The sequence below is a fragment of the Oncorhynchus masou genome, chromosome 10 (assembly GCF_036934945.1).
Source record: "Oncorhynchus masou masou isolate Uvic2021 chromosome 10, UVic_Omas_1.1, whole genome shotgun sequence".
Lineage (NCBI taxonomy): Eukaryota > Metazoa > Chordata > Actinopteri > Salmoniformes > Salmonidae > Oncorhynchus > Oncorhynchus masou.
Window position 1 is genome coordinate 37,999,395 of NC_088221.1, and position 17,207 is coordinate 38,016,601.

At 45.0% G+C, this 17,207-nt stretch overlaps 1 protein-coding gene across 13 annotated transcripts in view; it reads right to left on the reverse strand.

Moving 5' to 3' along the window:
- LOC135547586 (semaphorin-5B-like) overlaps nucleotides 1-17,207 on the reverse strand; it is a 294,439-nt gene that overhangs the window by 14,209 nt on the left and 263,023 nt on the right. For all 13 annotated transcript variants that reach the window (XM_064976720.1, XM_064976725.1, XM_064976724.1 and 10 more), the window contains 5 exons: nucleotides 16,770-16,913; nucleotides 16,248-16,395; nucleotides 15,624-15,849; nucleotides 9,374-9,586; nucleotides 7,366-7,536 (listed from right to left, as the gene is read on the reverse strand). In XM_064976720.1, the coding sequence (XP_064832792.1) occupies nucleotides 7,366-7,536; nucleotides 9,374-9,586; nucleotides 15,624-15,849; nucleotides 16,248-16,395; nucleotides 16,770-16,913 (902 nt within the window). The remainder of the gene's footprint in view (nucleotides 1-7,365; nucleotides 7,537-9,373; nucleotides 9,587-15,623; nucleotides 15,850-16,247; nucleotides 16,396-16,769; nucleotides 16,914-17,207) is intronic.

Consider the following 17,207-nt stretch of genomic DNA (forward strand, 5'->3'; position numbering starts at 1 on the left):
CCACCAGATATACCATGGCGTTATGTGGCTGAGTGATGAGGAGACATACCACCAGATATACCATGGCGTTATGTGGCTGAGTGATGAGGAGACATACCACCAGATATACCCTGGCATTATGTGGCTGAGTGATGAGGAGACAGACCACCAGATATACCCTGGTATTTTGTGGCTGAGTGATGAGGAGACATACCACCAGATATACCATGGCGTTATGTGGCTGAGTGATGAGGAGACATACCACCAGATATACCCTGGCATTATGTGGCTGAGTGATGAGGAGACAGACCACCAGATATACCATGGCGTTATGTGGCTGAGTGATGAGGAGACATACCACCAGATATACCCTGGCATTATGTGGCTGAGTGATGAGGAGACATACCACCAGATATACCCTGGCATTATGTGGCTGAGTGACGAGGAGACAGACCACCAGATATACCCTGGCATTATGTGGCTGAGTGATGAGGAGACATACCACCAGATATACCATGGTATTATGTGGCTGAGTGATACCACCAGATATACCCTGGCATTATGTGGCTGAGTGATGAGGAGACAGACCACCAGATATACCCTGGCATTATGTGGCTGAGTGATGAGGAGACATACCACCAGATATACCCTGGCATTATGTGGCTGAGTGATGAGGAGACATACCACCAGATATACCGTGGCATTATGTGGCTGAGTGATGAGGAGACAGACCACCAGATATACCCTGGCATTATGTGGCTGAGTGATGAGGAGACAAACCACCAGATATACCCTGGCATTATGTGGCTGAGTGATGAGGAGACATACCACCAGATATACCCTGGCATTACCGAGGAGACATACCACCAGATATACCCTGGCATTATGTGGCTGAGTGATGAGGAGACATACCACCAGATATACCCTGGCATTATGTGGCTGAGGAGACAGACCACCAGATATACCCTGGCATTATGTGGCTGAGTGATGAGGAGACATACCACCAGATATACCCTGGCATTATGTGGCTGAGTGATGAGGAGACATACCACCAGATATACCGTGGCATTATGTGGCTGAGTGATGAGGAGACAGACCACCAGATATACCCTGGCATTATGTGGCTGAGTGATGAGGAGACAGACCACCAGATATACCCTGGCATTATGTGGCTGAGTGATGAGGAGACAGACCACCAGATATACCCTGGCATTATGTGGCTGAGTGACGAGGAGACATACCACCAGATATACCCTGGCATTATGTGGCTGAGTGATGAGGAGACATACCACCAGATATACCCTGGCATTATGTGGCTGAGGAGACAGACCACCAGATATACCCTGGCATTATGTGGCTGAGTGATGAGGAGACATACCACCAGATATACCCTGGCATTATGTGGCTGAGTGATGAGGAGACAGACCACCAGATATACCCTGGCATTATGTGGCTGAGTGACGAGGAGACAAACCAGCAGATATACCCTGGCATTATGTGGCTGAGTGACGAGGAGACATACCACCAGATATACCCTGGCATTATGTGGCTGAGTGACGAGGAGACATACCACCAGATATACCCTGGCATTATGTGGCTGAGTGATGAGGAGACATACCACCAGATATACCCTGGCATTATGTGGCTGAGTGATGAGGAGACAGACCACCAGATATACCTGGCATTATGTGGCTGAGTGATGAGGAGACATACCACCAGATATACCCTGGTATTATGTGGCTGAGTGAGGAGACATACCACCAGATATACCCTGGCATTATGTGGCTGAGGAGGACAGACCACCAGATATATCCTGGCATTATGTGGCTGAGTGGCGAGGAGACAGACCACCAGATATACCATGGCATTATGTGGCTGAGTGATGAGGAGACATACCACCAGATATACCCTGGCATTATGTGGCTGAGTGATGAGGAGACATACCACCAGATATACCCTGGCATTATGTGGCTGAGTGATGAGGAGACATACCACCAGATATACCCTGGCATTATGTGGCTGAGTGATGAGGAGACATACCACCAGATATACCCTGGTATTATGTGGTTGAGTGACGAGGAGACATACCACCAGATATACCCTGGCATTATGTGGCTGAGGAGACAGACCACCAGATATATCCTGGCATTATGTGGCTGAGTGGCGAGGAGACAGACCACCAGATATACCCTGGCATTATGTGGCTGAGTGATGAGGAGACATACCACCAGATATACCATGGTATTATGTGGTTGAGTGACGAGGAGACATACCACCAGATATACCCTGGCATTATGTGGCTGAGTGATGAGGAGACATACCACCAGATATACCCTGGTATTATGTGGTTGAGTGACGAGGAGACATACCACCAGATATACCCTGGCATTATGTGGCTGAGGAGACAGACCACCAGATATACCCTGGCATTATGTGGCTGAGTGGCGAGGAGACAGACCACCAGATATACCGTGGCATTATGTGGCTGAGTGATGAGGAGACATACCACCAGATATACCCTGGCATTATGTGGCTGAGTGATGAGGAGACATACCACCAGATATACCCTGGTATTATGTGGCTGAGTGATGAGGAGAAACTGAATAGTTTTTTGTCCATTGTGTACTTCTGATTGCGGAATATTTATATAAAGCCTGGAATAAAAGAAAAAGTGCTACCTATAATGAAATTGTAAAAAACAATGTTTAGCTTCTATGTGGTAAATGGTATGTGTGCCAGACTGGGTTCAAATGCCTTCTTATTTTTTTTCTGTATTTATTTATCTGTATATGTTATGTATGTATGTACAGTTGAAGTCGGAAGTTTACATACACTTAGGTTGGATTCAATTAAACTCGTTTTTCAACTACTCCACAAATTTCTCGCTAACAAACTGTAGTTTTGGCAAGTCGGTTAAGACATCTACTTTGTGCATCACACAAGTCATTGTTCCAACAATTGTTCACAGACAGATTATTTCACTTATAATTCACTGTATCACAATTCCAGTGAGTCAGAAGTTTACATACACTAAGTTGACTGTGCCTTTAAACAGCTTGGAAAATTCCAGAAAATGATGTCATGGCTTTAGAAGCTTCTGATAGGCTAAGTGACATCATTTGAGTCAATTGGAGGTGTACCTGTGGATGTATTTCAAGGCCTACCTTCAAACTCAGTGCCTCTTTGCTTGACATCATGTGAAAATCTAAAGAAATCAGCCATGGTATAAGAAAAAAAATATCATCCTTGGGAGCAATTTCCAAACGCCTGAAGGTACCACGTTCATCTGTACAAACAATAGTACGCAAGTATAAACACCATGGGACCATGCAGCCGTCATACCGCTCAGGAAGGAGACACGTTCTCCTAGAGATGAGCGTATTTTGGTGCGAAAAGTGCAAATAAATCCCAGAACAACAGCAAAGGACCTCGTGAAGATGCTGGAGGGAACAGGTACAAAGATATCTATATCCACAGTAAAACGAGTCCTATATCGACATAACCTGAATGGCCGCTCAGCAAGGAAGAAGCCACTGCTCCAAAACCATCATGAAAAAGCCAGACTACGGTTTACAACTGCACACGGGGACGAAGATTGTACTTTTTGAAGAAATGTTCTCTAGTCTGTTGAAACAAAAATTGAACTGTTTGGCCATAATGGCCATCATTATGTTTGGAGGAAAAATGGGGAGGCTTGCAAGCAAAGAACACCATCCCAACCGTGAAGCACGGGGGTGACAGCATCATGTTGTGGGGGTGGCAGCATCATGTTGTGGGAGTGCTTTGCTGCAGGATGGACTGGTGCACTTCACAAAATAGATGGCATCATGAGGTAGGAACATTTTGTGGATATATTGAAGAAAATTGGTTGCAAATGGGGTTTTCAAATGGACAATGACCCCAAGCATACTTCCAAAGTCGTCGCAAAATGGCTTAAGGACAACAAAGTCAAGGTATTGGAGTGGCCATCACAAAGCCCTGACCTCAATCCTATAGAAAATTTGTGGGCAGAACTGAAAAAGTGTGCGAGCAAGGAGGCCTACAAACCTGATTCAGTTACACCAGCTCTGTCAGGAGGAATGGGCCAAAATTCACCCAACTTATTGTGGGAAGCTTGTGGAAGGCTACTCGAAATGTTTGACCTAAGTTAAACAATTTAAAGGCAATGCTACCGGATACTAATTGAGTGTTTGTAAACTTCTGACCCACTGGGAATGTGATGAAAGAAATTAAAGAGGAAATAAATCTTTCTCTCTACTATTATTCTGACATTTCACATTCTTAAAATAAAGTGGTAACGGACCTAAGACAGGACATTTTTACTTGGATTAAATGTGAGGAATTGAGAAACTGAGTTAAAATATATTTGGATAATGTCATGCCCTGGTCGTAGTATGTTGTGTTTGTCTTTATTTATTTGGTCAGGCCGGGGTGTGACATGGGTTTATTGTGGTGTGTTTTGTCTTCGGGTGTTGTTAGGTGTTGGGTGTGTGGCTTAGTGGGGGTATCTAGCATAGTCTATGGCTGTCTTGAGTGGTTCTCAATCAGAGGCAGGTGTTTATCGTTGTCTCTGATTGGGAACCATATTTAGGCAGACATATTCTTTGAGTATTTTGTGGGTGATTGTTCCTGTCTCTGTGTTTGTGTTCCCCAGATAGGTTGTATAGGTTTCCACGTTCCGTTTGTCGTTTTGTGTTGTTAGTTATTTCATGTTGAGTTCCCTTTCATTAAAGAACATGAATAACCACCACGCTGCATTTTGGTCCGCTTCTCCTTCGACAGACGAGAACCGTTACAGAATCACCCACCACAACAGGACCAAGCGGCGTGGTAACAGGCAACAGCAACAGCAGGAGCAACAAAGAGAGGAATGGACATGGGAGGACGAATTGGACGGAGAAGGACCCGGGGCTCAGCCTGGAGAATATCGCCGCCCGAAAGAAGAACTGGAGGCGACGAAAGCGGAGAGGCGCCGGTATGAGGAGGCAGCAAGGCGACGCGAATGGAAGCCAGAGAGTCAGCCCAAAAAATTTCTTGGGGGGGGCTCAGGGAGAGTGTGGCAGAGTCAGGAGTCAGACCTGAGCCAACTCTCCCTGTTTATCGTGAGGAGCCAAGGAGGAGACCAGAACCAGAGCCGGTGTTGGAGGTGAGCAAAGCAGAGACTGAACCAGTTAATGGGGAAATTGGAGGAGAGAGAAATGAGGGAGTTGCTGTGTTGGTGCTTTAAGCATGGAATTCACCCGACGGAGCGTGTCGGGGATTTGATGGCACCTGGGTCAGCGCTCCATACTCGTCCTGAGGTGCGTGTTAGTCGGCTGGTGAAGATGGTGCCAGCCTCACGCACCAGGCCTCCTATGCACCTCCCTTGCCTTGCACGTCCTGTGCCAGCACTGCTCTCAAGATCTCCAGTACGCCTTCACAGTCTTGCCCATCCTGTGCCACCTCCACACACCAGCCCTCCGGGGGCAGCTCCCCGCACCAGGCTTCCTGTGCGTGTCCTCGGCCCAGTACCACCAGTGCAAGCACCACACATCAGGCCTACAGTGCGCCTCACATCTCCAGCGCTGCTGGAGCTTTCCTCCTCTCCTGCGCTGTCGGAGTCTCCCGCCTGTTCATCGCTGCCCGAGCCTTCCTCCTCTCCTGCGCTGCCGGAGTCTCCCACCTGTTCAGCGCAGCCAGAGCCTTCCTCCTCTACAGCGCTGCCGGAGTCTCCCGCCTGTTCAGCGCAGCCAGAGCCTTCCTCCACTCCTGCGCTGCTGGAGTCTCCCGCCTGTTTAGCGCTGCCAGAGCCTTCCGCCTCTACAGCGCTGCCGGAGTCTACTGCCTGTTTAGCGCAGCCAGAGCTGTCAGTCTGCATGGAGCAGCCAGAGCTGCCAGTCTGCATGGAGCAGCCAGAGCTGCCAGTCTGCATGGAGCAGCCAGAGCCGCCAGTCAGCATGGAGCAGCCAGAGCTGCCAGTCAGCATGGATCCGCCAGTCAGCCAGAATCTTCCAGATCCGCCAGTCAGCCAGACTCTTCCAGATCCGCCAGTCAGCCAGACTCTTCCAGATCCGCCAGTCAGCCAGACTCTTCCAGATCTGCCAGTCAGCCAGACTCTTCCAGATCTGCCAGTCAGCCAGACTCTTCCAGATCCACCAGTTAGCCAGGATCCGCCAGTCAGCCAGACTCTTCCAGATCTGCCAGTCAGCCAGACTCTTCCAGATCCTCCAGTCAACCAGACTCTTCCAGATCCGCCAGTCTGCCAGACTCTTCCAGATCCGCCAGTCAGCCAGGTTCTTCCAGATCCGCCAGTCAGCCAGGATCTGTCAGAACCGACAGCCAGCCAGGATCTGCCGGATCCAACTACCTGCCTGAGCTTCCTCTCAGTGCTGAGCTTCCTCTCAGTGCTGGGCTTCCTCTCAGTGCTGAGCTTCCCATCAGTGCTGAGCTTCCCCTCAGTGCTGAGCTTCCCCTCAGTCCCGAGCTTCCCCTCAGTCCCGAGCTTCCCCTCAGTCCCGAGCTGCCCCTCAGTCCAGTGGGGTTCTGGGTGAGGACTACTAGGCCATGGTTGGCAGCGAGTGTGGACTATCCAAGGACGCGAGGAAGAGGGACTAAGACATTGATAGAGTGGGGTCCACGTCCTGCGCCGGAGCCGCCACCATGGACAGACGCCCACCCAGACCCTCCCCTATGGTTTTGGTGTGCGTTAAGTCCGACCTTAGGGGGGGGGTTTCTGTCACGCCCTGGTCGTAGTATATTGTGTTTGTCTTTATTTATTTGGTCAGGCCGGGGTGTGACATGGGTTTATTGTGGCCATATTCTTTGAGTATTTCGTGGGTGATTGTTCCTGTCTCTGTGTTTGTGTTAACAGATAGGCTGTATAGGTTTCCACGTTCCGTTTGTCGTTTTGTGTTGTTAGTTATTTCATGTTGAGTTCCCTTTCATTAAAGAACATGAATAACCACCACGCTGCATTTTGGTCTGCTTCTCCTTCGACAGACGAGAACCGTTACAGATAAGGTGTATGTAAACTTCCGACTTTAACTGTATGTGTGTATATGTATATATACAGTGTGTATGTGTATACCTATATATACAGTGTGTATGTGTATATATATTCAGTGTGTATGTGTTTATATACAGTGTGTTTGTTACAATTATGTAGTGATTTTTACCTTACATTTTTCCAGTCTTTATGCAATGCACAATGCAGAGAACACCAGAAGAAGAATTATGATTTAATTACCACAGTGAATTATTGTAATGTTTGTTTATTTGTCAATTAATACCATAAGGGATGGGCCGCCAACTGGCAATTTGACACAGAAACAAAATGTAATTCATTCATTCATGTAAAGAACAGGAAAGCCTGAGACTCTGATGGATGTGTGTGTGTCTTTGCCTTACCGTCACAGGTGTGTGTGTTGCACAGCGCTTCCTCAGTGTGTAGGCCAATACAGATATCTCCTCCGTTGACAGGGCTGGGGTTGTTACAGGAGCGGGTACGCTGATAGTGCCCTCCACCACAGGGTACCGAACACTGAGACCAGGACGACCAACAGGACCAGGCTCCACTCACTAGATGGGAAAACACACACACACAAAAACACGCAACCAAGGTCAGATACCTCTTTCATCACCAACTAGGCAAAAATCAACATATGAAATGCTATCCTCTTCTAGCTGCAACAGACACACATAAAGTCTACCTAGAAGACCAGATTGATTAGACTATTAGGAAACAACTAAGACTCCTGCTGCCCATGGTCTCTATCCATGTCTGTGAGTAAGACTCATCAGAACAACTACCCTGTGCTTAAAACCCTTCTATAGTATTTCGTGTGTTGTCATTTTCTCACACATTGGTAGTTGCAGTCAGTCTTCCCTCCTGTATGACAGTGTTTGAGCTGAGAGAGTGAGTGATGAGTGGAGAGAGGTGAGTGGAGTTGGGGTTGACCTGGACCCCTCGTCTCTCTGCTCTAGAAAACTCAATTTACTCCAGTGGATTAGACAGTAGGGGCAGTGAAATGTGGCATGCCTGCTTTGGTTGCCTCAAACTGCTCTGACTGTCTGGCAACTGGGAGTGCATTGTGACGGGACTGCGAGGGACATCATGGAGAAAGAATAAAATAGAGAGAGTAAACAGAAGCCTTGAGGATGTATGATAACGCTAGATCAAACCGGACCAGTTCTCGTTACAGACATTTCTCTCTAACTCTCTCCACCTCCATCTCACTCTTCTCAAATCCATTTTCTTTAACTGTCTCCCTTCCCCCTCTCTTTGTCCCTCTTTCTCTCAATCAGTACCAATATCTCTCTCTGTGTCATTTTCCTTCTTTCTCTCAATCTCCCTCTCTCTCTTTCTGTCAATCAGGTACCCCCCCCCCCTCCAAAAGTCACATAATATACAACTTTCAGAGTCACAGAGATTCAGAGACAGAGGATAATAGGCTGGCATACACAGCCAGTAAACTTATGTAGGTAGCAATGGCCAGTGACCAGTCATTAAATATACACTCAAGGGATGTGTTCATCAGTGATTCACCAAACATAAAACATTCATACAGTCAGTCAGTCTGTCCACATTCCATTTACATGAGTGTTAAGATCAGAGCTGGGTTGAGCTGAGACGAGGTGCAGTTACCTCCAGTTAAAGCAGGCCAACTGCATGATTATGTTAATGATGAGGTGCTTTAGTTCAAACACTGGACTGACTCAGGTACTGAAACCAAGGACTCGGGTTCTGCTCCGCTGCCATGCTAGCCATTAGCTAATTAATGATTCCCTCAGCATTACTTTAGAGGACTGGCATTAGCATTAGCATACATGTCTCTCCCCTGGTGCTGTGTGTTAAATTGTGTATTATGCCAACCACAACTGTAGATAATAGTTTGTAGTTATGGGAGCAGTGTGTGCATGCGTGTATGTGTGCGTGTGTGTATACAGTGGGGCAAAAAAGTATTTAGTCAGCCACCAATTGTGCAATTTCTCCCACTTAAAAAGATGAGAGAGGCCTCTAATTTTCATCATAGAGGTAACGAGTGGAGGACAGAGGAGCCTCTTAAAGAAGAAGTTACAGGTATGTGAGAGCCAGAAATCTTGCTTGTTTGTAGGTGACCAAATACTTATTTTCCACCATAATTTGCAAATGAATTAATAAAAAATCCTACAATGTGATTTTCTGGATTTTTTTTCTCATTTTGTCTGTCATAGTTGAAGTGTACCTATGATGAAAATTACAGGCCTCTCATCTTTTTAAGTGGGAGAACTTGCACAATTGGTGGCTGACAAAATACTTTTTTGCCCCACTGTACCTGCCAGACTGAAGAATGTCCCAATAGGCAACAGTGCATAACAGTGTGTTTGTGGATGTGTGCTTGTGTGTGTGTGTGTGCTTGTGTTCTTTCCCCTTTACCTGGGCAGGCCTGAGAGTTGCAGTCTTGGTACTCTACGGGCGAACCCCTGCAGGCTGGGGGGGCAACCTTGCCCTCTGGCGTGGCACAGATGCGCTTGCGGGTACGGTACCCTTTGGCACAGTCCTGGGAGCAGGCGGACCACGTCTCCCATGACGACCAGCCGGAGCCCGCCACTCGTACCACAGGGGTCCTCAGGAGGTCCTCCACCAGAGCTATAGGAAAGGGTTAATACACAGGTTACTGGTCTACTCAATACACTTGATCACATCTACTTCTACATTACACTGGTCATAGAGTACTACGGTAGCAGTGTATGTTATAACATGTCTATGGAATAGCTAACACATACAGTGGACAGATTACTGAGACCAGGCCAGGGGACCAATTGCTGTCCTCCTGTCCTATGGTCCTCCTGTCCTCTTGTCCCCCTATTCTCTTGTCCCCCTCTTCTCCTGTTCCCCAATACACGTCACCTCCTGTTGAACGTGGAACGAGGAAGAGCTAGGTTTTGTTTGTTTGGAAAGTTTGTTGTTTATAAGTGTATTGGAAAGTTATTGGTAGCTACCTAGCTTCTTAGTTTGGACTAAGAAGCAGTTGGCGTCAGTTGCTGGGACTGCTGGTCTCTTTTCAGTGATCCTGCCGACCAAGGACTGGTCTGCGGAGCTATTTGGCATTGCAGCTAGCCTAGCTGCTAGCTAGCTGATTATCAAGCTAGTGAGGTTTTCTTGAACGCAGCCTGCAAAGTGGTTAGCCATTGTGGCTGGGACCGTGGATTGTCAAGGGTTTGTGGCGGTCTAGATCCCTGCTGTTTGTTGTTTTCAATCTTCCCTGTGACCTGCCCTGTCTGGAACTGCGAGGAGTAACAACGTAACCTAAGTTGCTAGCTACCATGACAAAGACCAAAGCCAGCGGGAGTACCGTTGAGGATAGTGGTTTCTCTCCATCACACGTGAAGGATTTTTTTAATCTAACAAAAAGAGACCTACAAGCAGTTGTTACAGCAACAAGAAAATTGCTTCAAATGTTTTGTCCAAATACTCGTGAATTCTACTAATAAAAGAATGTATGACCTGACCAGAAAGGTACAGGACCTGCAGAACAGTTTGCAGTTCTCCCAGGGTCAGCTCGTTGAGTTAAAACAGGAGAACAGCAAGACGACAGCAATCTGTAAGTCATTGAGAGAGGACATCAGTTCTGTGTGTGAATCCATGATAACAATGACAGATAAATCAGTTTTGAGGGACAATCAAGGCAGAACAACATAGTTGTGGACAGAATTGCAGAATCTCCACGAGACCTTTTTAAAAATATTTTTTACCTTTACTTAGAAAGTAGGTTAAGAACAAATTCTTATTTTCAATGACAGCCTAGGAACAGTGGGTTAACTGCCTGTTTGGTGGCAGAATGACAGATTTGTACCTTGTCAGCTCAGGGATTTGAACTTGCAACCTTCTGGTTACTAGTCCAACGCTCTTACCATTAGGCTACCCTGCCGCCACCTGAGGACAGAGTGAGGGAAATTATTTCTAAGAAATTGAAGATGGAACATAGGAAGATTGAGGTGGAATGCACCCACAGGACTGGAAAACCCACCACCAGCCCAGGTGATAGACCCAGAACGATAGTGGTCAAGATCCTGAGGTTCTAGGTCAAGGTAGCTGTTCTGAAAAGAGCCAAGAACATGAGGGGAACGTATATCTTCCTCAATGAGAACTATCCTGAAGCTGTGTGCCAGAAGAGGAAAGAACTGATCCCAGCCATGAAAGCTGCCAGAGAGCGTGGGGACATTGCTTACATCCGCTATGACAGACTCATTGTCCACCCTCCCTCCCAGAAGCCTGGAAGGGATGAGAGCCTATGAGTTCGTAGCCTCAACCCCGCAGCACGCACACACACACACACACACACACACACACACACACACACACACACACACACACACACACACACACACACACACATTGGTTAATGGACTGCTGAATGTATTTTTTTTCTCTTGCTTTGTCTGCTCTTTTCAGTATGATGTCTATCTCTGATAAGCCACCCAGGAAAGGGCTGAACACAGCCAATATTAATATGTGTAGCCTTAGAAATAAGGTTCATGAAATCAATAACTTAGATAATTCATTTGATGATACATCAGTAGCAATACAAGGATGTAACATTTATAGAAGAGACAGAAATGCTTATGGGGGAGGTGTTGCTGTATATACTCAGAGCCATATCCCTGTAATGCTTAGAGAAGATCTTATGTCAAGTGTTTTTGAAGTGTTGTGGTTACAGGTTCACTTGGCACATCTAAAGCCTTTTCTTTTGGGGTGTTGCTGTAGGCCACCAAGTGCTAACAGTCAGTATCTAAATAATATGTGTGAAATGCTTGATAGTGTATGTGATGTAAACAGAGAGGTCTACTTTCTTGGGGACCTGAATATTGACTGCTTTTCATCAAGCTGTCCACTCAAGAAGAAGCTTCTTACTGTAACCAGTGCATGTAATCTGGTTCAGGTTATTAATCAACCTGCCAGGCTATTTACAAACACTACAGGAACAAAATCATCCACATGTATCGATCACATTTTTACTAATGCTGTAGACCTTTGTTCTATATCTGTACCCATTGCTATATCTGTACCCATTGGATGCAATGATCACAATATAGTGGCTATATCCAGGAAAGCCAAAGTTCCAACAGCTGGGCCTAAAATAGTATATAAAAGATCATACAAAGATTTTGCTGTGAATCTCATGTGGATGATGTTAAAAATATTTGTTGGTCTGATGTGATTAAGGAGGAGCGTCCAGACGCTGCACTTGATGAATGCTTCTTCCAATTATTGATAAATATGCACCTGTTAAAGAAACTGACTGGTAGAACTGATAAGCCTCCATGGATTGATGAGGAATTGAAAAACTATATGGTTGAAAGAGATGGGGCAAAAGGAGTGGCTAATAAGTCTGGCTGCACATCTGACTGGTTTACTTAATGCAAATTCAGAAATTATGTGACTAATTTCATCAAAAAGATGAAGAAACTTTATTATGAAGCCAAGATCAATGACAGAAAGAATGATGGAAAAAAACTTTGGAGTATTTTAAATAAAATTATGGGCAGAAAGACAAATTCAACTCCATCTTTCATCGAATCAGATGGCTAATTCATCACAAAACCATTTGATGTTGACAATTATTTTGATGATTATTTCATTGGCAAAATGGGCAAACTATTGACCATAACCTATTGTTGAAAAAAACGTATGTGCTAAGGCTTTTCAACCTCTGCCATATCATGGATTCAGAGTTATCTATCTAATAGAACTCAAAGTGTTTTCTTTAATGGAAGCTTCTCTAATGTCAAAAATGTCAAGTGTGGTGTACCGCAGGGCAGCTCTCCAGGCCCTCTACTCTTTTCCAGTTTTACCAATGACCTGCCACTGGCATTAAACAAAGCATGTGTGTCCATGTATACTGATGATTCAACCATATACGCATCAGCAACCACAGCTAATGAAGTCACTGAAACCCTTAACCTCTTGAATCTATAGGGGCGCTATTTCATTATTGGATAAAAAACGTGCCCGTTTTAAGCGCAATATTTTGTCACAAAAAGATGCTCGACTATGCATATAATTGACAGCTTTGGAAAGAAATCACTCTGACGTTTCCAAAACTGCAAAGATATTATCTGTGAGTGCCCCAGAACTGATGCTACAGGCGAAACTAAGATGAAACTTCAAACAGGAAATGAGCAACATTTTTGAAGCTCTGTTTTCCAATGTCTCCTTATATGGCTGTGAATGCGACAGGAATGAGCCCACAATTTCTGCCGTTTCCCCAAGGTGTCTGCAGCATTGTGACGTATTTGTAGGCATATCATTGGAAGATTGACCATAAGAGACTACATTTGCCAGGTGTCCGCCCGGTGTCCTCCGTCGAAATTGGTGCGTCATCTTCAGCTGCAAGTATTTTTCCATGGGATTCAGAAGAGAAAGTAGACTTCCACGAACGATATATCAATGAAGAGATATGTGAAAAACACCTTGAGGATTGATTCTAAACAGCGTTTGCCGTGTTTCAGTCGATATTATGGAGTTAATTTGGAAAAAAGTTCGCCATTTTGATGACTGAATTTTCGGGTTTTTTTGGTACCCAAACGTGATGTACAATACGGAGCGATTTCTCCTACACAAAGAAGCTTTCAGGAAAAACTGAACATTTGCTATGTAACTGAGAGTCTCCTCATTGAAAACATCCGAAGTTCTTCAATGGTAAATGATTTTATTTGAATGCTTTTCTGGTTTTTGTGAAAATGTTGCCCGCTAAATGCTACGCTAAATGCTACGCTAGCTATCAATACTCTTACACAAATGCTTGTTTTGCTATGGTTAAAAAGCATATTTTGAATATCTGAGATGACAGTGTTGTTAAGAAAAGGCTAAGCTTGAGAGATAGCATATTTATTTCATTTCATTTGCGATTTTCATAAATAGTTAACGTTACGTTATGCTAATGAGCTCGAGGCTATAACTGGATACAGGTTTTTTTCATAGCCAAACGTGAACAAAACGGAGCGATATGTCCTACACAAATAATATTTTTTGAAAAACTGAACATTTGCTATCTAACTGAAAGTCTCCTCATTGAAAACATCTGAAGTTCTTCAAAGGTAAATGATTTTATTTGAATGCTTTTCTTGTTTTTGTGAAAATGTTGCTGGCTGAATTCTAGGCTTATAGCTATGCTAGCTATCAATACTCTTACACAAATGCTTGTTTAGCTATGGTTGAAAAGCTTATTTTGAAAATCTGAGATGACAGTGTTGTTAAGAAAAGGCTAAGCTTGAGAGCAAATATATTTATTTCATTTCATTTGCGATTTTCATGGATAGTTAACGTTGCGTTATGCTAATGAGCTTGAGGCTATAAATAGGATCCCGGATCCAGGATTGCTCGACGCAAGAAGTTAACAAAGAGATGCAGTTTGTTTGGAATGGGTGGCCAGTAATAAACTGGTCCTGAACATCTGTAAAACTAAGAGCATTGTATTTGGTATTAATCAAACCTTAAGTTCTAGACCTCAGCTGAATCTGGTAATGAATGGTGTGGCTGTTAAAAAAGTTGAGGAGACTAAATTACTTGGCATTGCCTTAGATTGTAAACTGTCATGGTCAAAACATATAGATTCAATGGTTTTAAAGATGGGGAGAGGTCTAGCTGAAATAAAGAGATGCTCTGTTTCTTTGACACCACACTCCAAAAAGCAAGTTCTGCAGGCTCTAGTTTTGTCTTATCTTGATTCTTGTCCAGTCGTGTGGTCCAGTGCTGCAAGGAAATACCTAGTTAAGCTGCAGCTAGTCTAGAACAGAGTGGCAAGTCTTGCTCGTCATTGTAATCAGAGGGCTGATATAAATACTATGCATGCTAGTCTCTCTTGGCTAAGAGTTGAGGATAGTCTGACTGCAACACTTCTTCTTTTTATAAGAAACATTGTGTTTAAAATCCCAAATTGTTTGCATTCAACTTCCACATAGCTCTGACACACACACTTACCCCACCAGACATGCCACCAGGGGTCTTTTCACAGTCCCCAAATCCAGAACAAATTCAAGAAAGCGTACAGTATTATATAGAGCCCTTATTGCATGGAACTTCCTTCCATCTCATTTTGCTCAAATAAACAACAAACTAGGTTTTTAAAAAACAGATAAAGCTACACCTCACGGTACAACGCCTCTCCCCTATTTGACCTAGCCAGTTTTTGATATCAGTATGCATTGATATATAGGCTACATGTTCCTTTAAAAAAAATGCATGTAGTTCTCTTTGAGCTGGCATTAAGTCCGTGTGGTTAAGTTTAGGGCTAAGGTTTGGGGAAGGCTCAAAACCAAATAATACAAAACGACGCACTATTACCTTCAAGTATCATCAGTATTATTAGTATTCTCACGGCTCGCTAGAGAATTGTGAATTGCCGTAGCGCATTGGTCTAAGGCATATATTGATGTTCTCAAGACCTTTTCAAACATCTGAAATCGCCATATATTTCTAGTGATCTGTCTGATCACCCAGGGGGAGATACAGTGTGGTGACTGTGACAGGGCAGTTTTACCCCCACAATGCTTAGAGAATAGCCAGAGAATAATGATTGGTGTTGGACAGGTGCATCCTTTTCATCCATGCTTCACTTGATGTAAAGCCACACCAATGAGTTAGCTAGCAACACCCAAAGCCGCTATGATTGACAAGCACTCACTGTCAGTCTCGCAGGTGGCCATGCCGTTGTTGGGGCAGAAGCGGGTCTCTACTTTGCGTCGTCCAATCTGCAGCTCGTGGGGGTCTGCCAGCTGGGCGCGGCACATGTAGCGCATCCTCTGCTCTTGGCGTGCTCCGCCCAGTGTCACGTTGACAGGCATCCACGGGGTCCAAGGGGTGTTCCTCTTCACCTCTGGACACGCCTCAAGGTTACACGCCTTGTATTCCTGGAAAGGGGGAGAGGTAGAGGAGGCGGGGGCAAGGGAGAGGGAGAGACAGAGAGGTAATTATTTTAAAATATTTTTTCTTCTCCATTTTATACTGAGAGTTATTTGGCTGCTTCATAACACTTTAATTGGACTCATAATGAAAGTAACTAAATCCTCAGTTTAGAGCATGTTTTAGAGTCCACTGTGGGAAGCCCAACTTGACTGAGAGGAGGGGGAGAGGAGGGAAAGCATTTCAGCTCAAAGTGAATTTCAGTCATCTGAAACCAGTCAAGACTGAGCTGAACCGTAACTTCACACATCCCACGGAGAGAAAGGAGTCTTGTATGAAAGGGAAGGTAAGTATGGCATGGATTTGTTGATGCCTGTGTGTCTGTGCAAGTGTGTGTGTCTCATACCAATGCGCAGCCTGGGCAGCTGTTCCCGTTCTCACAGCTTCTGACCCTGGAGTGGACCCCTCCTCCACACTCTGCACTGCACTTAGCCCAGGCACCCCATAGGGACCAGAAGATAGGCTGGGGACACGACACACCCTCGTTACAGAACCTAGAAGAAGTGGAGAGGAGAGAAACTTTATTGTCCATTTTGTGAGAAATTGAAATTTGTATTCTGCCTCACATGAGAGGCACTGGCGTGTGTAAGAGGGCTGACATTTACCTAAGACTGTCATCCCCCAAAAGATACTGAGGACAGATACTGTTACTGAAAAGTGCACATCATGTCTCATAAATGAATCATAAAGGTCATTCCTTCATAAATGCCAACCATAAATGTTTGAGAGTTTTGCTCTTTTGAGTCAAACAAACACTGTTGAATTATTTGCCAAAAAAAATACATTTGATAAAAGTATGACAAAATCAAAGTTTCTTCACATTGCTCTCTCTCAAATAGACCCAAATAGACCTTCCATCTCCTCTCACCTCTCGTCCCTGACCGGGCCCACACACACACGTCCCCCATGTCGGGGCGAGGGGTTGTTGCAGGAGCGCTGGCGCATCTCAAACCCTGTTCCACAGGTGGTGCTGCACTGTCCCCATGACGACCATGGTGTCCATCCTCCGTTTCTGTAGCAACAGAAATGTGATGTTATTAAAAAAGGTTTAAAGAATCACAAACATGCCAATATACCATTTCAGCTTCCTTCAAGCAATCAACATACTTATGATCATGGCCATCATTTGTTATTATGAGAGGGAAGAGAACCACTTGCTCAGGAGCTAAGAAATACACCAGAAATACATTCCTTTGCTGCAGGAATGCCACACCACTATGGCTGACCCTGTAAAACAACACGTTTCACTGCACCTATCTGGTGTATGCATGCGACTTCTGGATAAACCCAATTCAATTTCCCCACC